Source organism: Bombina bombina, chromosome 2 (assembly GCF_027579735.1).
Source record: "Bombina bombina isolate aBomBom1 chromosome 2, aBomBom1.pri, whole genome shotgun sequence".
Taxonomy (NCBI): Eukaryota; Metazoa; Chordata; class Amphibia; order Anura; family Bombinatoridae; genus Bombina; species Bombina bombina.
In genome coordinates this window covers 30,808,975-30,835,847 of record NC_069500.1, presented here as the reverse complement: position 1 = coordinate 30,835,847, position 26,873 = coordinate 30,808,975, and the positions used below count along the sequence as shown (strand labels likewise).

The 26,873-nt window shown below is 36.8% G+C and overlaps 1 protein-coding gene across 1 annotated transcript in view; it reads left to right on the top strand.

Annotated features, from left to right (window-relative positions):
• The window catches only part of LOC128647645 (C-C motif chemokine 21b-like), a 54,784-nt gene extending 28,932 nt beyond the window's left edge, over positions 1–25,852 (top strand). Inside the window, exons 3-4 of the mRNA XM_053700396.1 lie at positions 12,851–13,028; positions 25,691–25,852. Coding sequence (XP_053556371.1) covers positions 12,851–13,022 — 172 coding nt within the window. The 3' untranslated portion in view covers positions 13,023–13,028; positions 25,691–25,852. The remainder of the gene's footprint in view (positions 1–12,850; positions 13,029–25,690) is intronic.
• Positions 25,853–26,873: the final 1,021 nt, after the last annotated feature.

Below are 26,873 nucleotides of genomic sequence, written 5' to 3'. Positions count from 1 at the left end.
TTTCAAACACTAGAGAAAAAAGAATCAATTTAACTCTAATACTTTGTATGTGATATGTAATTAATGTGAATATATTGCAAAATACAGATGTTAGTAGTGACAATAAATTATTTGTCACACATTTGTAGCTTTTAATGATTTGTCATTGATCTTACTTGTACTTTTGTTTTCTTATGTTTTCTTAATTATAGGCTTAAAGAGTCATTAACGTTTTGCGTTATGAGTGAAAAAGCTTCATAGCGCTGCTTTTTCACTACCGCTGGTATTACGAGTTAGGCAGATATACAGTATCTGTACCGCACACTTTTTTGGCCATAATGCTACGTAACTACCGCAGCTTTCAAAAAGTACTTTTTCAATGGGACTTCCACAGCGCCGGTATTACGAGTTTGCCTGTCTGGCCAAAAAGTGAGCAGTACAGCCCATAACTACAAGATCCATACCGTAAACTGAAAGCCAGTAGTTATGGCTTTTATGTTACAAAGCCGTAACATAAAACTCATAACTAAAGTGCTAAAAAGTACACTAACACCCATAAACTACCTATTAACCCCTAAACCGATGCCCTCATGCATCACAAACACTACAATACAATTATTAACCCCTAATCTGCCGCTCCCGATATCGCCGCTACTAGAATAAACATATTAACCCCTAAACCACCGTACTCCCGCCTCGCAAACACTAGTTAAATATTATTAACCCCTAATCTGCTGTCCCTAACATCGCCGCAACCTACATTACTGTTATTAACCCCTAATCTGCTGCCCCCAAAATCACTACCACTATACTAAAGTATAAACCCCTAAACCTAACCCTAAGTGTAGCCCTAACACCGACTAACTTTAATATAATTAAAATAAATCTAAATAAAAATTACTATCATTAACTAAATAATTCCTATTTAAAACTAAATACTTACATATAAAATAAACCCTAAGCTAGCTACAATATAACTAATAATTAGATTGCAGCTATCTTAGGTTTTATTTTTATTTCACAGGCAAGTATGTATTTATTTTAACTAGGTAGACTAGTTAGTAAATAATTATTAACTATTTACTTACTACCTAGCTAAAATAAATACAAATGTACCTGTAAAATAAACACGAACCTGTCTTACTCTAACACCTAACCTTACACTACAATTAAATAAATTGCATTAATTAAATACAATTAAATAAATAACAAAAAAAAACACTAAATTACACAAAATAAAAAAGAAATTATCAAATATTTAAACTAATTACACCTAATCTAATAGCCCTATCAAAATAAAAAAGCCCCCACAAAATTAAAAAAAAACCCTTGCCTAAACTAAACTACCAATAGCCTTTAAAAGGGCCTTTTGCAGGGAATTGCCCCAAAGAAATCAGCTCTTTTACCTGTAAAAAAATACAAACAACCCCCCAACAGTAAAACCCACCACCCACACAACCAAACCCCCCAAATAAAAAACCTAAGCTCCCCATTGCCCTGAAAAGGGCATTTGGATGGGCATTTCCCTTAAAAGTGATAAGAAATCCTGCAGAATACAGAAGAGGAGAGAGGCGCCACCATAGGACAATATTGTCTGAAAATAAAGTATAACACAGGAGAGAGTAACCCCCCCCTTCCAGAGGTGAATCTACTCACAAAAGCAGCGGCACAACCAGGGTGCCAGATACAGCCGATCAGGACTATAGTGAGTCACCCAACAGACACGCTGGAACATCAGATACGTCACTGATGTCATCACAGGGAATCAACCAATCCAAAGGCCAAATTCTCCAGTTCAGGCACAAGCGGTGTTCAGCTGGAAATGCTGGTGTGGGTACACAAGCTCCAAAGGATAGTGTGAATACTGAAAGCAGTGGGTTTGTAGCACAAAGTCACAGAGTAAGGTGTATAAAAAAAGAAAATTTATTTAAAGTCTAAAAACAAACAGCAACGCGTTTCTCAGCTCTTAAAAAGCCGTTCCATCAGACTGTCATCATATCACACCTTTTACTCATTAAATACCCTACACTATCCAATCAAGGGAAAGTAACGACACACACCTCCCTTAGACGGAGCCAGATGAATCTAGATGAATCTCATCCAATATCTGGTATAGAGATGTGTTAAGGAACCGCCCCAAAACTGGAGTAGAGACAGAACATCAAAAAATACAAAGTATAAAATTAATATCAATAAATACCATATTTCCGTGGCTTTAACAACAAATTCTATAGGATATTCAGATATAAAACAAGAACAAAAGCATATAACATAACACATGTTCATAAGATGTTACTATATCATATAAAAAACAATGTGTACAACCCCCGTAAATAAAACAAAGTTTCTATTTTGAATGGAATTCATTGATACAATAATGAAGCTTGGCAGTTTAATCATAACCATAATACACCACAATAATCATCAAAACACAATTGCGATGGGTCACACGTCAATTGACAGATGATGCATTTACTGACTCCATCACAAGTGTGTAATGATCTTGCCGGCATAATAGACACATATTACATCATAACAATAAGTCATATCAGCATATAATGTCAGCATATAGATCAGTTGCAAGTCGATGGAAGATTGTATTCAACAAACCTATAATAGGCAGCACATTCTAGTAATCATAAGTTTGTCTAGCTGTGCTTGATGATATAAACCCCTCTCAGTGCATATGCAGACCTCTCTAAAGAATAAATGAGGGATATAAATAACAGTGTCATGCTATCGGTAGAGACCCTAAATCTCAAACCAGTAGGTAAGGTATCCCTATAATGTATAATCATACAGATATTAACTGGACATATAAGAGTGTAATCCTAGACAAAAATCAGATAAATATATAAATACAACTCATATCAACCGAGATCTATAGAAGACCTGACAGTACCCTACCATACAGGTCCTACTGGAAAAAAATAAAACTATATACAATTATTCTGATAGGTTTGGTATAGAAATAGCACATGAACAATATGTCGCAAGCCTGAGGCCAGATAAATACGCAATATATTAGATTGCTAACAGGGAAAATAACTGTAATGTAATAAAACAGGATCATATCTGAGGCAGAGGGAGATCCACCAGCCAACCCTGATAAAAGTTAATGAAAGATAGCCAGATCTATATTTAGATTTAGGCCGGCAGGATGGAGACTCTTGAGAGAATGTATCCAGTAGGTCTCCCTCTGCTTAAGTCTAGATAACCTATTATAAAGGTGGGACTTGGGAATAAATTCAATCGGAATGATCGAAAAACAATCGCCATGTTGATAATTACAATGTCTGGAGACTGTGATTTTTAAAATTCTTTTTCATATTCCCTTGGTGCTCGGACCATCTGGTACTCAGTCTCCTACAGGTCATACCAACGTACTGTATCCCACAGACACATGAGAGCAGATATACAACATAATGTGAGGCACAAGAAATGTGTCCAATCATAGAAAATTGTTGTCCAGTCACATTAGATTTGAACATCTTTTGTTTGTGTGCAATATTAACACAAAGTTTACATCTACTAACTCCACATCTAAAAGACCCCAAAGGTGACACTCTTGACTGAATAGGACCATTGGAATTTTTATGTTTTACAATCTTACTGGGGGCCAAAATCATCTTTAAACTAGGTGCTTTTTTAAAAACTATTTTGGGCTTAATCCCTATTAGGTTACCTAAAATGGGATCTTTTGTTAGAATACCCCAATGTTTGGAGATAATTTGTCTAATTAAATTATGATGACAATTAAATTGGGTAATAAATAGAGCAGAATTATATGTAATATTAGAGCAGGGCCCACGCCAGCAATCTTGGAAACAAAAAAGCATATCCGGTTATTTGGAGCCTGTGGTTTCCCTGACAACCCCCCAAAAAGGAAAAAGACCCTATGGTCACGGGGATGAAGAGGACGGGGAACAGCCGTCAAAAAGGAAAAACTACAGGCACTAAATAAGGGGATTTTTAATCTTTCATCACATGTGCTAACTGATGATGAGGGGAGGATTTTGGGAAGGGGGCTATCTTTTAGTACGACCAACAAACACAATATGTTTTCTTTATTTGTTGACCTGAATCGTTTCACGCAGAAAAAATCTATGCAAAAATATTTTGCTCAGAAGCGACTCAAGGATGACACCAAAATTCTGATCCTAACTAACTCTATGGATGTGAGACTTGAAAAATCACAAGTTCCAGTATATGAACCCTACTCTCTGGCAGAACAACAGGGTTATATACATACTAAATTTAGGAATAAATGCATTTTTACACCGCATTTGAACAATAATGCTCATATTGAGATATTTAAATAGTTGGTTGGTGATAATTTAGATCGCATCCCTAAGAACAGCAAAAAAGTTAAGAATAACCTTTATACTAAAGACAGAAGAGCTATAGATAGCTTGAGAAATGACAAGTCCCTTGTAATTAGGCAAGTGGATAAGGGAGGTGGTGTTGTCCTCCAGAATCTGGAAGACTATCTTTTGGGGGCCCAAAACATACTTTTTGATACATCTTATTATATTCGATTGAATTATGATCCCACCATACAATATAAAGTCATCTTGAAAGATCTTAGATTGTGCCTATAAAGAAGGCATAATACTTAAAAAAAGAGAAAGAGTTCTTGGTCCCCAATTAACCTAATTATGCTTTTTATTATCATTTACCTAAATTACATAAGAATCCAAATTGCCCTCCTGGTCATTCCATAAATGCAGGCATAGGAAGCCTCACTGACAATGTGTCCTCCTATGTTGACTATTTTTTTGCAAAAGTATGTTTTGGGCCTTGAATCTTATATCCAAGATTCTTCCAATTTGATTAAGAAACTAGAATCACTGATCATCACCTCTGATCTATTATGGATCACTTGTGATGTCCAGTCGCTGTACTCAAACATATCCTATCAATTGGGTATTTCAGCAATATCGGAATATCTACAAGGGGATTTCTATCTTCCCGCTAACCAATGTGAGTTTATTTTACAGCTCATATCATATTTTTTTTTAGGCACAATTATTTTTTATTCCAAGATGAGTTTTTTCTTCATGCCAAGGGTACCGCCATGGGCTCTTTCGAACAGCACTACGTCTATGATAAGGCTTACAGGGTGAACCTTGTATTCTATGGGAGGTACATTGATGACCTGATTTTAGTTTGGAAGGGGGATTTGGCTTCTGCTAACTCCTTTGTGGAGCATCTTAATCTTAATTACAGGGGACTTGTCTTCACCAGTTCTATACACCATGAGACTACTGTCTTCTTGGATCTTGAACTTAAATTTGGGAATGGGAAGGTGACTAGCACAACTCACTTTAAGACAGTAGATTGTAACAGCTATCTTGACTTTACAAGCCACCACTATTACCCTTGGAAACGTAATGTACCGTATGGCCAATTTAAACAGATTCGCCAGAATTGTAGTTCCTTCGCTGATTATGAAACTTAAAGCCTTATTCTCAAAGAAAGGTTTAATGAAAAACATTACCCGTTTCACATTATAGACAACAGTTATATAAGAGCAAAATTTGATAATAGAGATGATTATTTTAAATCTAATAAGAAGACTATCATCGGACCTAATATTACAGAGAATTCTGCTCTATTTATTGCCCAATTTAATTGTCATCATAATTTAATTAGACAAATTATCACCAAACATTGGGGTATTCTAACAAAAGATCCCATTTTAGGTAACCTAATAGGGATTAAACCCAAAACAGTTTTTAAAAAAGCACCTAGTTTAAAGACGATTTTGGCACCCAGTAAGATTGTAAAAAATAAAAATTCCAATGGTCCTATTCAGTCAAGAGTGTCACCTTTGGGGTCTTTTAGATGTGGAGTTAGTAGATGTAAACTTTGTGTTAATATTGCACACAAACAAAAGATGTTCAAATCTAATGTGACTGGACAACAATTTTCTATGATTGGACACATTTCTTGTGCCTCACATTATGTTGTATATCTGCTCTCATGTGTCTGTGGGATACAGTACGTTGGTAGGACCTGTAGGAGACTGAGTACCAGATGGTCCGAGCACCAACGGAATATGAAAAAGAATTTTAAAAATCACAGGCCTAGATTTGGAGTTTTGCGGCCAAGGGGGTGCGTTAGCTACGCGTGCTTTTTTCCCCCCGCACCTTTTAAATACCGCTGGTATTTAGAGTTCACAGAATGGCAGGGTTTTCAGTGCGTTAGGCTCCAAAAAGGGAGTGTAGAGCATAATTTAACGCCACTGCAACTCTAGATACCAGCGGTGCTTACGGACGCGGCCAGCCTCAAAAACGTGCTCGTGCACGATTCCCCCATAGGAAACAATGGGGCTGTTTGAGCTGAAAAAAAACCTAACACCTGCAAAAAAGCCGCGTTCAGCTCCTAACGCAGCCCCATTGTTTCCTATGGGGAAACACTTCCTACGTCTGCACCTAATACCCTAACATGTACCCCGAGTCTAAACACCCCTAACCTTACACTTATTAACCCCTATTCTACTGCCCCCGCTATCGCTGACACCTGCATATTTTTTTAACCCCTAATCTGCCGCTCCGTAAACCGCCGCTACTTACATTATCCCTATGTACCCCTAATCTGCTGCCCCTAACACCGCCGACCCCTATATTATATTTATTAACCCCTAATCTGCCGCCCCCAACGTCGCCTCCACCTAACTACACTTATTAACCCCTAATCTGCCGACCGGACCTGAGCGCTACTATAATAAATGTATTAACCCCTAATCCGCCTCACTCCCGCCTCAATAACCCAATAAGAAATAGTATTAACCCCTAATCTGCCCTCCCTAACATTGCCGACACCTAACTTCAAGTATTAACCCCTAATCTGACGACCGGACCTCACCGCTACTCTAATAAATTTTTTAACCCCTAAAGCTAAATCTAACCCTAACACTAACACCCCCCTAAGTTAAATATAATTTAAATCTAATGAAAAAAATTAACTCTTATTATATAAATTAATCCTATTTAAAACTAAATACTTACCTGTAAAATAAACCCTAATATAGCTACAATATAAATAATAATTATATTGTAGCTATTTTAGGATTAATATTTATTTTACAGGTAACTTTGTATTTATTTTAACCAGGTAAAATAGCTATTAAATAGTTAAGAACTATTTAATAGCTAAAATAGTTAAAATAATTACAAAATCACCTGTAAAATAAATCCTAACCTAAGTTACAATTAAACCTAACACTACACTATCAATAAATTAATTAAATACAATATCTACAAAAAATAAATACAATGAAATAAACTAACTAAAGTACGAAAAATAAAAAAGAACTAAGTTACAAAAAATAAAAAAATATTTACAAACATTAGAAAAATATTACAATAATTTTAAACTAATTACACCTACTCTAAGCACCCTAATAAAATAACAAAGCCCCCTAAAATAAAAAAATGCCCTACCCTATTCTAAATTAAAAAAGTTCAAAGCTCTTTTACCTTACCAGCCCTGAACAGGGCCCTTTGCGGGGCATGCCCCAAAGAATTCAGCTCTTTTGCCTGTAAAAAAAAACATACAATACCCCCCCCCAACATTACAACCCACCACCCACATACCCCTAATCTAACCCAAACCCCCCCTTAAATAAACCTAACACTAAGCCCCTGAAGATCTCCCTACCTTGTCTTCACCATGCCAGGTTCACCGATCGGTCCAGAGTCTTGATCCAAGCCCAAGCGGGGGGCTGAAGAGTGACATCCATCCTCGGGCTGAAGTCTGGATCCAAGCGGCGGCTGAAGAAATCCATCATCGGGCTGAAGTCGGAAGTCCATCATCGGGATGAAGTCTTCTATCAAGCCGCATCTTCAATCTTCTTTCTTCTGGAGCGGAGCGGAGCCATCTTCTTTCCAACCGACGCGGATCCAACCTCTTCAACCGACGCCTACTCGCCGAATGAAGGTTCCTTTAAGGGACGTCATCCAAGATGGATGACGTCCCTTAAAGGAACCTTCATTCGGCGAGTAGGCGTCGGTTGAAGAGGTTGGATCCGCGTCGGTTGGAAAGAAGATGGCTCCGCTATACTCCACTCCAGAAGAAAGAAGATTGAAGATGCGGCTTGATAGAAGACTTCATCCCGATGATGGACTTCCGACTTCAGCCCGATGATGGATTACTTCAGCCGCCGCTTGGATCCAGACTTCAGCCCGAGGATTGACGTCACTCTTCAGTCCCCCGCTTGGGCTTGGATCAAGACTCTGGACCGATCGGTGAACCTGGCATGGTGAAGACAAGGTAGGAAGATCTTCAGGGGCTTAGTGTTAGGTTTATTTAATGGGGGTTTGGGTTAGATTAGGGGTATGTGGGTGGTGGGTTATGTTGGGGGGGGTATTGTATGTTTTTTTTTACAGGCAAAAGAGCTGAATTCTTTGGGGCATGCCCCGCAAAGGGCCTTGTTCAGGGCTGGTAAGGTAAAAGAGCTTTGAACTTTTTTAATTTAGAATAGGGTAGGGCATTTTTTTATTTTGGGGGGCTTTGTTATTTTATTAGGGGGCTTAGAGTAGGTGTAATTAGTTTAACATTGTTGTAATATTTTTCTAATGTTTGTAAATATTTTTTTATTTTTTGTAACTTAGTTCTTTTTTATTTTTTGTACTTTAGTTAGTTTATTTCATTGTATTTATTTGTAGATATTGTATTTAATTAATTTATTGATAGTGTAGTGTTAGGTTTAATTGTAGATAATTGTAGGTATTTTATTTAATTAATTTATTGATAGTGTAGTGTTAGGTTTAATTGTAACTTAGGTTAGGATTTATTTTACAGGTGATTTTGTAATTATTTTAACTATTTTAGCTATTAAATAGTTCTTAACTATTTAATAGCTATTGTACCTGGTTAAAATAAATACAAAGTTACCTGTAAAATAAATATAAATCCTAAAATAGCTACAATATAATTATAATTTATATTGTAGCTATATTAGGGTTTATTTTACAGTATTTAGCTTTAAATAGGAATAATTTATTTAATAAGAGTTAATTTATTTTGTTAGATTTAAATTATATTTAATTTAGGGGGGTGTTAGTGTTAGGGTTAGACTTAGCTTTAGGGGTTAAAAAATATATTAGAATAGCGGTGAGCTCCGGTCGGCAGATTAGGGGTTAATCTTTTAAGTTAGGTGTCGGCGATGTTAGGGAGGGCAGATTAGGGGTTAATACTATTTATTATAGGGTTATTGAGGCGGGAGTGAGGCGGATTAGGGGTTAATAAGTGTAGGCAGGTGGAGGCGATGTTGAGGGTGGCAGATTAGGGGTTAATAAATATAATATAGGGGTCGGCGGTGTTAGGGGCAGCAGATTAGGGGTACATAAGGATAACGTAGGTGGCGGTCGGCAGATTAGGGGTTAAAATTTTTTAATAGAGTGGCGGCGATGTGGGGGGAACTCGGTTTAGGGGTACATAGGCAGTTTATGGGTGTTAGTGTACTTTAGAGCACAGTAGTTAAGAGCTTTATAAACCGGCGTTAGCCCAGAAAGCTCTTAACTACTGACTTTTTTCTGCGGCTGGAGTTTGGTCGTTAGATTTCTAACGCTCACTCCAGACACGACTCTAAATACCGGCGCTAGAAAGATCCCATTGAAAAGATAGGATACGCAATTGACGTAAGGGGATCTGCGGTATGGAAAAGTCGCGGCTGGAAAGTGAGCGTTAGACCCTTTAATAACTGACTCCAAATACCTGAGGGCGGTAAAAACCAGCGTTAGTAGCCTCTAACGCTGGTTTTCACGGCTACCGCAAAACTCCAAATCTAGGCCACAGTGTCTCCAGACATTGTAATTATCAACATGGCGATTTTTTCACCTTTAATTCCAATTGGCTGATAGAATTCTATCAGCCAATCGGAATTCAAGGGACGCCATCTTGGATGACGACATTTAAAGGAACCTTCAGTGTATGGCTGGGACTGTATGAACAGGATGTTCCACGCCGGATTTCTTGAAGACGGAGCTGCTCCGTGTCGGAAGGATGGAGATAGAAGATGCCGCCTGGATGAAGACTTCTGTCTGCCTGGAGGACCACTTCTTGCCGCTTGGATGAAGACTTCTACCGGCTTCGTTGAGGACTTCTTGCCGCTTTGTTGAAGACTTCTCCCGGCTTCGTTGAGGAAGGATGTCCGGTCTTCAAAAACTGTAAGTGGATCTTCGGGGGTTAGTGTTAGGTTTTTTAAGGGTTTATTGGGTGGGTTTTATTTTTAGCTTAGGGTTTGGGCTGAAAAAGAGCTAAATGCCCTTTTAAGGGCAATGCCCATCCAAATGTCCTTTTCAGGGCAATGGGGAGCTTAGGTTTTTTAGATAGGATTTTATTTGAGGAGGTTAGTTGTGTTGGTGGTGGATTTTAGTGTTGGTGGATTGTTTGTATTATTTGTTTAACAGGTAAAAGAGCTGATTTCTTTGGGGCAATGCCCCGCAAAAGGCCCTTTTAAGGGCTATTGGCAGTTTAGTTTAGGCTAGGGTTTTTTTATTTTGGGGGTGCTTTTTTATTTTGATAGGGCTATTAGATTAGGTGTAATTAGTTTAAATATTTGATAATTTCTTTTTTATTTTGTGTAATTTAGTGTTTGTTTTTTTAATTTAGTTAATTGTATTTAATTAATGTAATTAATTTAATTGTAGTGTAAGGTTAGGTGTTTTTGTAAGACAGGTTAGGTTTTATTTTACAGGTAAATTTGTATTTATTTTATCTAAGTAGTTAGTAAATAGTTAATAAATATTTACTAACTAGTCTACCTAGTTAAGATAAATACAAACTTGCCTGTGAAATAAAAATAAAACCTAAGATAGATACAATGTAACTATCTTAGGGTTTATTTTACAGGTAAGTATTTATTTAGTTTTAAAAAGGAATTATTTAGGTATTAATTGTAATTTTTATTTAGATTTATTTTAATTATGTTCAAGTTAGTGGGTGTTAGGGTTAGACTTAGGGTTAGGTTTAGGGGTTAATAGCTTTAGTATAGTGGCGGCGACGTTGGGGGCGGAATATTAGGGGTTAATAAGTGTAGGTAGGTGGCAGCAATGTTAGGGGCAGCAGATTAGGGGTTAATAAGTATAATGTAGGTGTCGGCGATGTCGGGGACAGCAGATTAGGGGTTAATAAGTGTACTGTAGGTGGCGGCGATGTCGGGGCGGCAGATTAGGGATTAATAAGTATAATGTAGATTTTGGGGATGTCGAGGGCTGCAGATTAGGGGTTAATAAGTGTACTGTAGGTGGTGGCAATGTCGGGGGCGGCAGATTAGGGGTGTTTAGACTCAGGGTTTATGTTAGGGTGTTAGGTATAAACATAACTTTTCTTTCCCCATAGGAATCAATGGGGCTGCGTTACGGAGCTTTGCGCTCCTTTATTGCATGTCTTCGGCTTTTTTTAGCCGGCTCTCCCCATTGATGTCTATGGGGAAATCGTGCTGTATGGAGCTCAACGCTGCTATATTGCCTGCTAACGCCGGGTTTTTGAAAACCTGTAATACTAGCACTATAGGGAGGTGAGCGGTGGAAATAACTTGCAAATTAGCACCGAGCCGCTCATAACGCACAACTTGTAATCTAGCCAATATTTTTTTATTTGTTGTATTTATTAAATGGTTTTTAAAAATCTATTTATTTATTTATTTATTTATTTATTTATTTATTTATTTATTGTGTTTAAAAAAACATGTTCCTCACCTGAAGCCAATAAACCAATAATGTCCCTAGGGATGAGGTGTGTGAAGATATGATTCCTGTTAGTTTCAATATAAATGTAATCAGCTGTACCATACACATTTACACTATTTTGCAAGAATTTATTTTTACCATTCTCAATTCTTGCTCTTGTATGTGCATGGCTGAAAATGTACAATCTCAGAATAAGGCAAAATTTGCAATAGTTTATCTCAATTTATTTATTACACAACCAATGAATGAAATAATATTTTTCCTATAAGAATGCAGGTAAATATTCTGATAATGTCATATAGCCCATCACATGCAGGTAAATATTCTGATAATGTCATATAGCCCATCACATGCAGGTAAATATTCTGATAATGTCATATAGCCCATCACATGCAGGTAAATATTCTGATAATGTCATATAGCCCATCATTATGCATGTAGCCTACAGACAGGCAGCTTTAGTTATATGTATGTGATACATAGCAGAGGTTTAGCTTTGCACTGTGTAATATCTGTATACAATATAAAGACAAACTCACAACTTTTCTTTACATGTTTCAGATATAGTGTACAACATGACAGCGGTTTTATAACAATGCTTTTACAAATATTATATACAGTATATTGTTCAATTACCACTGCCATCTAGTGCTCAAAAGGGATTAACATTATTAAAGGGATAAGAAAGTCAAATTTCACCTTGATTGATTCATATAGAGCATGCTATTTTAAGACACAATTTAAATTCACTTTATTCTCTTGTTATCCATTGTTGAAAATGAATATGTACATAGCCTACTCTAGTGGGAACTATCTAGTGATTGGTGCCTGCACACATTTGTCTCTTGAGATTGGCTGACAAGCTGCACAAAAGCTGAATTGCATAATTCATCTTTGTTTAGCTTGTAAAAGCATCAGTGATTGGCATCTGGGACAGTCTGCACTCGTGTAGTGGTGCCTGGGTTCTGTGATTCCTTAGGAGCCCATTACAGAGGCAGCCCAGGTTAGGGTCAATGTTTAAGGTTATAGTTTAGGGTTACAGTCCCTAGAAGTATATTTGACACAACAGTAGACTGCATTGGTACCCTCTCTGCTGAAGTTAAATAGATTGACGTGAAGGGAAGTTTTAAGCAGTGATACAGAGATCTTTTTTTTTCTTTTCTTTTATTCAGGTTTATTACAAAGACCTCCAAGAAGCTGTGTGCCCAGCCTGGGTTAAAGTGGGTAAAAAAACTGATGAAAAAACTGGACACAAAGAAAAAAAATGAAGATTCTAAAAAGGAAAAAAAAGTTAAAAAAGAAAAACCATCTCAGAAGAACTCTTTTCAAAACCAACCAAACTGAGCAAAGGTGAGATAACAATGGACTAGATATCAGCCTCTGACCAATCACATGAGTTTATGTTTTTTTTCTTTCATTTCTAAGCCAATCCTCTAGTCTCATTAGAATTAGTAAACCCATCTCCATAATGAGTAAGAAATAACAGGCCAATCTGGTTAAATGTAAAAACATAGAAGCGCAGGCGTTTCACAGACTAAAGGGTTTATTGCAAGAGTTTTCCAAACTGTCATCAAAGCAAAAGATACCCAAAAAAGGGAACCATGATTAATTAACAATTTAAAAATCCCCCTTATTCTCCAAGCAGTGTTTACGCAGCAGAATATTGATAGACTGAAATGGGAGTGAAGGTTAAAATGGCAGACAAATGAAATGCGACTTTTGCAAATTCATTACGACTGACATTTATTTAATCTCTTCAGCCGTCAAACTATTTATATAACTGTATGACAAGTAGTTCTAAAGCAAACTTAAGGGGACATTAGCACTAAATAAATGCAAGATATTATAATATATTTAAACTAAACCTTAGCGTGAGAATAATATAAGGATTGTATTTTTTTATTTTTATTTTATTGGTTGTTTAAATATTTAAAAAACAGTGTAAGTGCAATGGGCGTTCCCATGTTGTAACTACGGTTTCCTTCTCTGCTTAGGCAAATCACACACAGTTATAAATGGGTCACTAGAGCGTGCAACCAATGAATGTGGTGATATAGCAGTGTTGAGTTTGGTGTCAGCATATACAATTTTAATATGAATTGAAAAGCCAGAAATTTTAAAATTTAGGGGACAGTAAAAGCAAAATTAAATTGTAACAATTAAGATAAAACATGTCGTTTTAACGAATCTTCCTAGTTACATCTATTATAAAGTTGTTTTGTTCTCTTGCTATTCTTTATTGATAAACCTACTGGTGATTGGTGTGTGCACATATATTCCTCTTGTCATTGACTCATCCAATGTGCTTATCTAGCTCCCAGTAGTGCATTGCTGCTCCTTCAACAAAGGATGGATACCAAGAGAATGAAGTGATCATAGAAGCTACACTATGGAAAACATTATTTATTTATTTTAAAAAAGATTAAAAAACATAGGAAACTGGATACTGGCAGACAGCTGCCAGTACCTAACATGGCGGCAAATAGGTAGAGGGGGGATGGTTAGAGAGATGTTTGGGGGGATCAGGGAGGTTGGGGGTAAGGGCATATCTTACATTGCAGAATATATTTAATAATAATAATAATAAAAAATAAACTTATTTTTATACTGGCAGACTTTCTGCCAGTATTTAAGATAGGGGTGACCTTTGGGGGGTGGGGGAGGGAAGAAAGCTGTTTGAGAGGGGTCAGGGAGGGATCAGGGGGTGGGATGTGTCAGGTGGGAGGCTTTCTACACTAAAGCTAAAATTAACCCTACAAGCCTACCTAATTAACTCCTTCACTGCTGGTGCGCAGTGGCATTTAGCTGCGTTCTAATTACCAAAAAGCAATGCCAAAGCCATATATGTCTTCTATTTCTGAACAAAGGGGATTCCAGAGAAGCATTTACAACCATTTGTGCCATGATTGCACAAGCTGTTTGTAAATGATTTCAGTGAGAAAACTAAAGTTTGTGAAAAAGTTAACGTTTTTTTAATTTGATCCCATTTGGCGGTGCAATGGTGTCATGAAATATACCAAAATGGGACTAGATCAATACTTTGGGTTGTCTACTAAATATATATATATATATATATATATATATATATATATATATATATATATATATATATATATATACATTTGAAGGGTTATTCAGGGATTTCTGACAGCTATCGGTGTGACAATGTAACTATTGCTAATTTTGAGGAAAAAAAATGGTTTGGAAATAGCAACGTGCTACTTGTAGTTATTGCCCTATAACTTACAAAAAAACAAACAAATAACATGCAAACATTGGGTATGTCTAAACTCAGGACAAAATTTAGAAACTATTTAGAATGGGTGTTTTTTGGTGGTTGTAGTTGTGTAACAGATTTTGAGGGTAAAATTTTGAAAAGTGTTTTTTCCATTTTTTCATCATATTTTATAAATAAAATGTTATAGTAAATTATAAGATATGATGAAAATAATGGTATCTTTAGAAAGTCCATTTAATGGCGAGAAAAACAGTATATAATATGTGTGGGTACAGTAAATGAGTAAGTGAAAAATTACAGCTAAACACAAACACTGCAGAAATGTAAAAATAGCCCTGTTCCTTAACGGTAAGAAAATTGAAAAATTGTCTAGTTACTAAGGGGTTAATTTGTTCTCAAAGATCTTTCTGTAGTGTATCAAATTGCTTATAAATAGTTAATTTAAATTTTATTTATTCATTTTTTTTGTCTGTTGAAATCACATATATAATCAAAACAAAAACACTTTAGTATTCTCTATCGAAACACTAACGGCTAGATTTAGAATTTTGTCTAAATTCGGTAACGACCCGCGTAGCTAACGCTGGCTTTTTTTCCCCTGCAGCTTTTAAATACCGCTGGTATTTAGAGTTCACAGAAGGGCTGCGTTAGGTTCCAAAAAGGGAGCGTACAGGCATATTTACCGCCACTGCAACTCTTAATACCAGCGGTGCTTAAGGACGCGGCCAGCTTCAAATACGTGCTCGTGCACGATATCTCTATAGGAAACAATGGGGCCGTTTGAGCTGAAAAAAAAAACTAACAGCCCCATTGTTTCCTAAGGGGAAACACTTCCTAAGTCTGCACCTAACACCCTAACATGAACCCCGAGTCTAAACACTCCTAACCTTACACTTATTAACCCCTAATCTGCCGCCCCCGCTATCGCTGACACCTGCATATTTTTTTAACCCCTAATCTGCCGCTCCATACACCGCCGCAACCTACGTTATCCCTATGAACCCCTAATCTGCAGTCCCTAATACCGCCGACCCCATTATTATTTTTATTAACCCCTAATCTGCCGCCCCCAACGTCACCGCCACCTACCTACACTTATTAACCCCTAATCTGCCGACCGGACCTCACCGCTACTATAATAAATGTATTAACCCCTAATCCGCCTCACTAACCCTATAATAAATAGTATTAACCCCTAATCTGCCCTCCCTAACATCACCGACACCTAACTTCAAGTATTAACCCCTAATCTGCCGACCGGACCTCACCGCTACTATAATAAATGTATTAACCCCTAATCCGCCTCACTAACCCTATAATAAATAGTATTAACCCCTAATCTGCCCTCCCTAACATTACCGACACATAGCTTCAAGTATTAACCCCTAATCTGCCGACCGGACCTCACCGCTACTCTATTAAATTTATTAACCCCTAAAGCTAAATCTAACCCTAACCCTAACACCCCCTAAATTAAATATAATTTTTATCTAACGAAATAAATTAACTCTTATTAAATAAATTAATCCTAATTAAAGCTAAATACTTACCTGTAAAATAAACCCTAATATAGCTACAATATAAATTATAATTATATTGTAGCTATTTTAGGATTAATATTTATTTTACAGGTAACTTTGTATTTATTTTAACCAGGTACAATAGCTATTAAATAGTTATTTACTATTTAATAGTTAACTAGTTAAAATAATTACAAAATTACCTGTAAAATAAATCCTAACCTAAGTTACAATTAAACCTAACACTACACTATCAATAAATTAATTAAATAAACTACCTACATTTACCTACAATTATCTACAATTAAACCTAAAACTACACTATCAATAAATTAATTACATAAAATACCTACAAATAAATACACTAACTAAAGTACAAAAAATAAAAAAAGAACTAAGTTACAAAAAATAAAAAAATTATTTACAAACATTAGAAAAGATTACAACAATTTTAAGCTAATTACACCTACTCTAAGCCCCCTAATAAAATAACAAAGCCCCCAAAATAAAAAAATGCCCTACCCTATTCTAAAATAAAAATAGAAAAGCTCCTTTCCCTTACCAGCCCTTAAAAGGGCCTTTTGCGGGGCATGCCCCAAAGAATTCTGCTCTTTTGCCTGTAAAAAAAAACATACAATACCCCCCCAACATTACAACCCACCACCCACATACCCCTAATCTAACCCAAACCCCCCTTAAATAAACCTAACACTAAGCCCCTGAAGATCTTCCTACCTTATCTTCACCACGCCGGGTATCACCGATCGGTCCATAGGAGCCTCCGAAGTCTTCATCCAAGCCCAAGCGGGGGCTGAAGAAGTACATCATCGGGCTGAAGTCTTGATCCAAGCGGGCGCTGAAGAAGTCCATCATCGGGCTGAAGTCTTGATCCAAGCGGGCGCTGAAGAAGTCCATCATCGGGTTGAAGTCTTGATCCAAGCAAGCACTGAAGAGGTCCATCATCGGGCTGAAGTCTTCTATCAATCGGCATCTTCAATCGTCTTTCTTATGGAGCCATCTTCTTCCAGCCGACGCGGATCCATCCTCTTCTACCGACGCCTACTCGCCGAATGACGGTTCCTTTAAATGACGTCATCCAAGATGGCGTCCCTCGAATTCCGATTGGCTGATAGGATTCTATCAGCCAATCGGAATTAAGGTAGGAAAATTCTGATTGGCTGATGGAATCAGCCAATCAGATTCAAGTTCAATCCGATTGGCTGATCCAATCTGCCATCAATAACATCGCCGACACCTATCTACATTTATTAACCCCTAATCTGCCGCCCCCAACGTCGCCGCTACTATATTCAATTTATTAACCCCTAAACCTAAGTCTAACCCTAAGTCTAACCCCCCTTAACTTAAATATAATTTAAATAAAACGAAATAAAATTACAACAATTAAATAAATTAATCCTATTTAAAACTAAATATTTACCTATAAAATAAACCCTAAGATAGTTACAATATAACTAATAGTTACATTGTAGCTAGCTTAGGGTTTAGATTTATTTTACAGGCAAGTTTGTATTTATTTTAACTAGGTACAATAGTTATTAAATAGTTATTAACTATTTAATAGCTACCTAGTTAAAATAAGTACAAATTTACTTGTAAAATAAATCCTAACCTAAATTACAATTACACCTAACACTACACTATCATTAAATAAATTACCTAAACTAACTACAATTAACTACAATTAAATTAAATAAACTAAAGTACGAAAAAAAACCCACTAAATTACAGAAAATAAAAAAATAATTACAAGAATTTTAAACTAATTACACCTACTCTAATCCCCCTAATAAAATAAAAAAGCCCCCCAAAATAAAAAAATTCCCTACCCTATACTAAATTACAAATAGCTTTTAAAAGGGCTTTTTGCAGGGCATTGCCCCAAAGTAATCAGCTCTTTTACCTGTAAAAAAAAAAAAATACAATACCCCCTCAACATTAAAACCCACCACCCACACACCCAACCATACTCTAAAACCCACAACCCCCCCTTTAAAAAACCTAACACTACCCCCTTGAAGATCACCCTACCTTGAGACGTCTTCACCCAGCCGGGCACAAGTGGACTTCCAGAGGGGCAGAAGTCTTCATCCGATCCAGGCAGAAGAGGTCCTCCAAGCGGCATCTTCTATCTTCATCCATCCAGAGTGGAGCGGGTCCATCTTCAATCCAGCCGACGCGGAGCATCCTCTTCAAATGAAGTCCAAGCGAAGAATGAAGGTTCCTTTAAATGACGTCATCCAAGATGGCGTCATTTGAATTCCGATTGGCTGATAGGATTCTATCAGCCTATCAGAATTAAGGTAGGAAAAATCCTATTGGCTGATGCAATCAGCCAATAGGATTGAGGTCACATTCTATTGGCTGATTGGAACAGCCAATAGAATGCAAGCTCAATCCTATTGGCTGATTGGATCTAAAAACCCACCCAATCCCCCCGATTGGCTGATAGAATCCTATCAGCTAATCGGAATTCAAGGGACGCCATCTTGGATGACATCATTTAAAGGAACATTCATTCTTCGCTTGGACTTTGTTTGAAGAGGATGCTCCGCGTCGGCTGGATTGAAGATGGACCCGCTCAGCTCCGGATGGATTAAGATAGAAGATGCCGTCTGGATGAAGACTTCTGCCGCTTGGAGGACCTCTTCTGCCCGGATCGGATTAAGACTTCTGCCCCTCTGGAGGTCCACTTGTGCCCGGCTGGGTGAAGACGTCTCAAGGTAGGGTGATCTTCAAGGGGGTAGTGTTAGGGGGGGATTGGGTGGGTTTTAGAGTAGGGTTGGGGTGTGTGGGTGGTGGGTTTTAATGTAGGGGGGGTATTGTATTTTTTTTACAGGTAAAAGAGCTGATTACTTTGGGGCAATGCCCCGCAAAAAGCCCTTTTAAGGGCTCTTTGTAATTTAGTATAGGGTAGGGAATTTTTTTATTTTGGGGGGCTTTTTTATTTTATCAGGGGGATTAGAGTAGGTGTAATTAGTTTAAAATTCTTATAATTATTTTTTTATTTTCTGTAATTTAGTGGTTTTTTTCCGTACTTTAGTTTATTTAATTTAATTGTAGTTAATTGTAGTTAGTTTAGGTAATTTATTTAATGATAGTGTAGTGTTAGGTGTACTTGTAATTTAGGTTAGGATTTATTTTACAGGTAAATTTGTACTTATTTTAACTAGGTAGCTATTTAAAAGTTAATAACTATTTAATAACTATTGTACCTAGTTAAAATAAATACAAAGTTGCCTGTAAAATAAAAATAAATCCTAAGCTAGCTACAATGTAACTATTAGTTATATTGTAGCTATCTTAGGGTTTATTTTACAGATAAGTATTTAGTTTTAAATAGGAATAATTTATTTAATTGTAGTTATTTTAATTTGATTTATTTAAGTATATTTAAATTAGGGGGTGTTAGGGTTAGACTTAGTTTTAGGGGTTAATAACTTTATTATAGTGGCGGCGACATTTGCAGCGGCAGATTAGGGGTTAATAAATATAATGTAGGGTTCAGCGATGTTGGGGGCAGCAGATTAGGGATTCATAGGGATAATGTAGGTGGCGGCAGTGTCCGGAGCGGCAGAGTAGGGCTTAATAATTATAATGTAGGTGGTGATGATGTCGGGGACGGCAGATTAGGGGCTAATAAGTGTAAGATTAGGGGTGTTTAGTCTTGGGGTTCATGTTAGGGTGTTAGGTGTAGACATAAAATTCCTTTCCCCATAGGAATCAATGGGGCTGCGTTAGGAGCTGAACGCTGCTTTTTTGCAGGTTTTTTTTTTCAGCTGAATCTGCCCCGTTGATTCCTATGGGGAAATTGTGCACGAGCACGTTTAGCCATCTTACCGCTACCGTAAGCAGCGCTGGTATTGAGGTGAGATGTGGAGCTAAATTTTGCTCTTCGCTCACCTTTTTGCAGCTAACGCCGGGTTTAAAAATAAAACGTAATGCCAGCGTTGTCTTAAGGGAGCGTTAAAAAAAATGCTCGTTAGCAACGCACCCCTGTTACCGCAAAACTCGTAATCTCACCGATAGTTATTTTAAAAACAAAAATGAGCTTAATGGTGCCATTCCCAATATTATTTATAACCTGCAGCTTCTTAAGCAAGTCATTTGGAACACATTAAAGTAAACCAACATTTAACCTCTCGCGGTACCTGAATATGAAGGTAGAAGGTTTGTTACTGATAATATTATAACACTTAGGGCCTGATATTGCCACAAGGCCCTTTATATACTTTTTTAGAAACACAAATTTTAACTTAAGAAATGTTTATGTTGCTATGTAGAGGTATTTATGTGAAACAGAGACTCTACATTACGATACAAGGTAAAAAAAAATCCCAAAGATTTTTTGTGATTTTGTGATTTCTCTCCATGCCAATGAGGTTTTGAATATCAGGCCCTTAATGTAATACCAGTGTTTGAGATTAATTCATAAGCATATTTAAATGGCAATAAACCACAAGCAACACCACCATCCAGAATATCCTAATAAATCTAAATATGGCTGCGTGCCCGGGATAGGGAGTAGTCCAACCACCTACACACATACAAAATGCCAAAAAAACAGCACTGCGATCAATTAATTATTTATTATAACACATCATACATCTACCACCCAAGAATTATTGACAGTATATAAAAGCAATGTATAACACATAAACCAATGACAATATTGGTAATGTCTGTAAGACAGGGGCTTTAATCATTCACTCACTCAACCAACAGCAGGCACACTGGAGAAAAAAGGGAAAAAGAGGAAAGAGAAAAAATAAGTTAAAAAAACCCCCAAGGCATCCCAAGGGGGAGCGACTGTCATCACCTATGCCGGTATATGTAGAAAAAATTCTCAAGCTACAGAGTTCATGGTATATGAGGCACCAAGAAACTTTTCCAGTTGTGCAGTTCATAACATGTGATCCAAGATATGGTCACAAAAAAGTCACAGCTGCTCTCCCATTAGTTTCATATGCAACGCCCCTTTAAGAATATCTCTAAAGTAACACTGTCAGTTTGTGATCATACGCACTGATTTGGAATAGCTTCAAAGTGTTTTACACTGTGCAGACAAGGTTACTCCCCACACTTTTAACTCCAAAAATCCAGCTGCAGTATTAATTCATCCCCCTATATGGAGTCTAGCATCCCTCTGAACCGGCACCAAGCATTCTTGGCAAACACCAAATACTTGTGATTGACCACTTCTGCCTTCGCCGTTCATTAGCTGCTCCTAGGGTTGCCACCTTTCCCTAAAAAAAAATACCGACCATGGATGGGCAGGGCCACAAAAGGGTGTGTCCACAAAAGAGGCAGAATCACTCAATGTAACATACGAGACTGAGCTTCTCTGTATTATAAATAAATTAGATCCAATTATATGTCTCAGTTGACATATAATTGGTTCATTCATTATCCTTTTTTGCAGTGGTCCTGTCTAACCACGCCCACCCTGCCATGACCCTGTCATGCCCACTCCCACCAGGCCCTGCCTGCTCCTGTCCATCCTCTCTACTCTCTGATCCTCATGGCGGTCACTGCTAATCCTTCCTTACGGCCAGGTATGTTTGTCTCACGCTGCAGTCTCTACTGCGCATTACTGCATCAGATAAACATACCTGGCCTTTTATAATCTAGGATTATTACTCTAAGTATTATTTGTAAAGAGATCACATCTCAGAGAATTCCACCCAACAGTGACCAATGTATCGAAAAAACTTACTCTTTCCATGCTAGTCTCTATAGTAAACTTTAGATGTTTAGTTGCAGAATTTAATCTAGAGGCAAACTGCTGTAGGTTCACCATCCCTCCGGGCGGGGCTACGTTTAAGCTTATTGGAGTACCTTTCTTTTGGACATAAAAAGTGTCTTTGAATAAAAAATAATTCTCATATAAAACTACTTCAAATAGATCTTTTATCAATCTCCTTTCGTTTGGAGAGTGTATTCTATCCTTATTCAAGTAATAGAAGACACTCTCTATGCCCAAATTGTGAGGAATAGATGTGTAAAGGATGGAGATATCTATGGTCACTAATATACTGTTGGGAGAAACCTCCAGAGAAGAGATCTTATTCAAAAAGTCTGTAGTATCCTGTGAGTATGAATTCAAATAACCAATTAAGGGCCTAATCAAATGGTCTAGGAATATTGCTACAGGTTGGAAAATTGAATCCATGCTCGCCACTATCGATCAGGAGGATACACCAAGCTTTTGAGGATTTTGGGCAATATATAAAATACAGGGATAGAAGAATTCTTTTTAATCAAAAATTTGGCCTGGTTAGATGTTATAATATCCATGAGTAGTGCATCATATACTAACTTTTGAATTTTTTTGTTGAATCCTAGATGTTGAATCTAACTGGAATTGCCTTGTAATTCAAATTATGGCCTAACTGGCATAATATTGCATGCTTATATTTGTCTCTACTCATAATTACTAAGGCTCCACCCTTATCCGCAGGCTTTAAAATAATCTCTTTATCCTTCTAAATCTCCCAGATAAGAATTTTCTCAGATAGTGTTAAGTTAAATTTAGTTCTAGATGTAAAGTTCTTTCACAATTTGTTAAATTCATGTTTCACCATTGTTACATATGCCTCCACAGAGGCATTTGTGGGTGGAGGATTAAAATTGCTCTTGGGTTTACTATTCTTAAGTTGAAATTAAAAAGGGTTAAATCTAGATTCATCTTCCTTCCTCTCCACCATGTTCTTATTAAAGAAACTCTTTAATTTCAAATTCCTAAAGAATTTTTAGTAAATCACATTCCTTAGAAAAAAAAGTCTGGGAGAGAGGTTGGTACATAGGATAGGCCTTTTTGCAGATCTTTTACAATATCATTGTCAAGAGTCTTATCTCAGATATTCACTACCATGTTATCTTCTATTTCTACCATCTGTTCTGTCTTGTGGAAATGTGATAACTGGTGCTTCCTGTGTTTCCTACCCCCTCTTCTCTGTCTTTTCTTCTGCTCTATATTTAAATGGGTGACAAACATTTATAATGTAGGACTCACACAGACTACTGAATATAAGATGACCTTAAGATACAGGTTCATTCTCATATAATCTAAAGCCCAGAAGTTCATGGGAAATGTTAAAAACAGTCAACTGCAAGGGTCTAGTTCAAAGCTGCACAGAGGCTGTGGCTCCAAAAAAACTTTATTTTTTTCTGAAACATTTTTGTCCAGTATTAATCTTTTGCAATAATTTGCTAACCCCATGTAAGAGAGTGCAACTAACCCTAACTCTAACCCTAGACTCAACCCAAGTAATAACCCTAACACTAACGCCAACCCTAACTCTAGCACTAATCCTATTATTAAATGTAACCCTAGCAAATCTTTAACCCTAGACCTAACCCTAACCCCAGTAATAACCCTAGCACTATCTGTAACCCTTACCCTAACACTAAGCCCAATACTAGTACTAGCCTCAACTCTAGCATTAATGCAAATTCCAGACCTAGCACTAAAGCTAGCTTTAACCTAACACTAACCCAAACAGTAGCACTAAACCTATTCCTCCAAGCACTAACTCTTACTCTAGCCGTAAACCGAGTCCTAAGCCCTAGAATAAATCCTAAATCTATCCCCATCCATAAACCAAGCACTAATCCTAACCCTAGCACTAATTATTATAATAATCCTAACACTAATACTGACCCTACCCCTAACCCTTGCACTAACCCTTATAATAATCCTAACCCTACCCCTAAACCTAGCAATAATTCTAACCTTTTCCCCAACCATAAGACAAGCACTAATTCTATCCTTAGCACTAAATAACCCGTAAACAAATCCTAACATTAGCAGTAGCCTTAGCAGTAACCCTAATCCTAAGCATAGTACTAATGATAAACCTAGCACTTAACCTAACCCTACCATTAGCCCTAACCCAAAATCTAACTGTAGCTCTAGACTTAATCTTACCACTAACTTTAACACTAGCACTAAGTCTGGCACCAGTACTAACACTAACGTTTAACCCTAACCCAAACACTATTCCTAGCATTTACCCTAGCTATGACCAGAGCACTTACTCTAGCCCTAGTGCTAATTGCATCACTAGAACTAATGTTATCACTAACCTCAGCACTAATCATAGCCCTAACCTTAGCAATAAACCTAAATGTAGCACTGACCCTTGCACCAACTAACCCTATCCATAACCCTAGACCTTATACTTACTCTAGCACTAACCCTAGTTCTAACCCTAACTCTAGCACTAACCCTAACCATATCTCTAACCTTATAACTTGCACTAACACTAGCTCTAAACTTAGCACCACATTTAAACATAGTAATTAAACTAAACCTACCATCAGCCCGAACCCGGGCTCAAAATCTAGCTGTAGCTTGAGACCTAAACATTGTACTAACCCTAGCCCTACTTTAAGTCTAGCACTAACCCTATCACTTGACTGGATATTATGAGTGCAACTTTGTCAATGTGGCAAACACATATGAATGAATAATAAGCTACAAATATCTGAATTAGTAGATAATATTTTGTATATTTGTCTGTGTGCTATCCTATGCATTTGTTGTACTCTTTGAAGAGGAGAATCAATATATGACTATCCTATATCATGTATGAAATACCAGTAAGCCAGGAATTGTTTCCCAAAAAAATATTAAATTGAATATAATTTTTGCTTGTATCAAGTGTATTATTTTTACATTTATAATAGTAAAGAGAAGTGCTCAACTTGGAATGGACAGAGCTGGTCCAATGGGAGGCCGCCTAGTCAAGGTGCAACATTATTTAGCCTATTTGTATTTTTCATGAACAAAAGCTTTCTTGTAATATATCCATCTGATCCCAACCAAAACAACATTCTAGTCCTCAAACACTAGACGATTCCCCTCTGATCAATTTTTTTTTAATCAAACCCCAGACACATGTTTAAGCCCATCAGGGAGGTGCCGCTGTAACCTTCTGAGGAATATTTGTACACTAATTATAAACAAAGATGAAGTGCATCAGATCTATTTTCATTGTGTGCTTGTTGTAATGTCATTGATATGATTAAAACAATGTGCTTGAGCTGTGCACACAAACAGCCTACTTGTACTGTGATTGAATTGGAGACAAATTTGTTTCAGTGTTCCTACTATGATAAAATGAATGAATAATAATTCCAGTGTACTGTATGTTTAAACAATTTTACAATCTCATAACCTTCTTGTAGGGTATCTATAACTCATGGCTAATTATAGGTTTTCCCAGCAGGTATCAAGGAAGAAAATTCTTTTGAGGGTGTCCAATGAGGATACAATTAATTCTGCTCACATCTTTCCAAGCTATGGAGACTTTCTTGTAACCTGCTTTTAAATCTTGCGGAAATTAATAAATGTGAAGGATTTAATCTTCCTGGAAGATCCTTCAACTTAGTGATAGCACCATGGACCTTTTCTTCTGTTTGATTCAATTCTTTTAAAGTTTAACCAATGTAACTTACTAGTTCAAGATGAAACCATTAAGGTACATTGTTTAGTGTAGAAAAATATATAATTTTTTATTTTCATTTTTTAATGTAAATATTCTTTTTTATATAATTTGAAATATATTAGAAAGTGAATATGGACTAAGCATATAGGGATATTTTTATGCTTACAATGACTTATACAGGTTCAGTTTTTACATTTTACTTGTCCATCATTAAAGGAACATAAACACTTTATAATAACAAGATTTTGTATAGTCCTGCAATACCAGACAAAGTGTAAATCAATCTATAGACATTAAAACGTTGTTTTGTGCATCTGTTTTTAATTGCCTTTCTCTGTGATTATGCGCCATATTTAGGGGAGACAATCCGAACTTGTCGTTGAAGCAGAATAGGCTAGCAAATGTCACTTTTATAAATGCAAACCTGGCATGTTTGTCACTATCTTATCTAATCACCTATGCTGAAGCTAGTTAGGGGTAGATACGTAGCAGGGTTGGGTGAAATCTACAGCTATTAAAACGGGAAAAAGCTTTTAATTTTACCCTTTTTAGTGCTAAAGTACAGAAAAAAATGAGAGAAAAGAAATAATGAAAATATATTGTAATGGCTTTTTTTACTACCCACAACTAAACATTAAAGTAGAGTGCAAAAATATTAGCGCTACAGTACGTCAACATCGCTCAAGCGTAATCAATAGCACTTATATGTTTTTTTCTCATATTATTCAAGTCAAGTCCACCATTATTTTTATCAACTAATCAACTGTAGGGGGGCATGAGTGCGCTAAATCCCTCACATAACAGACTTCATGTTGGGTATTGTTCAAGGGCTAAGCAGATGGCCAAGCGCACAATTAGCGGAGTTCTGCATGAAGTTGTTTGCTATGCTATTAATGATAACTCACTACATGAAATAAGAACACAAGGGCTGCATTAATAGTTCCCGGTGCTATCTATTAAATGT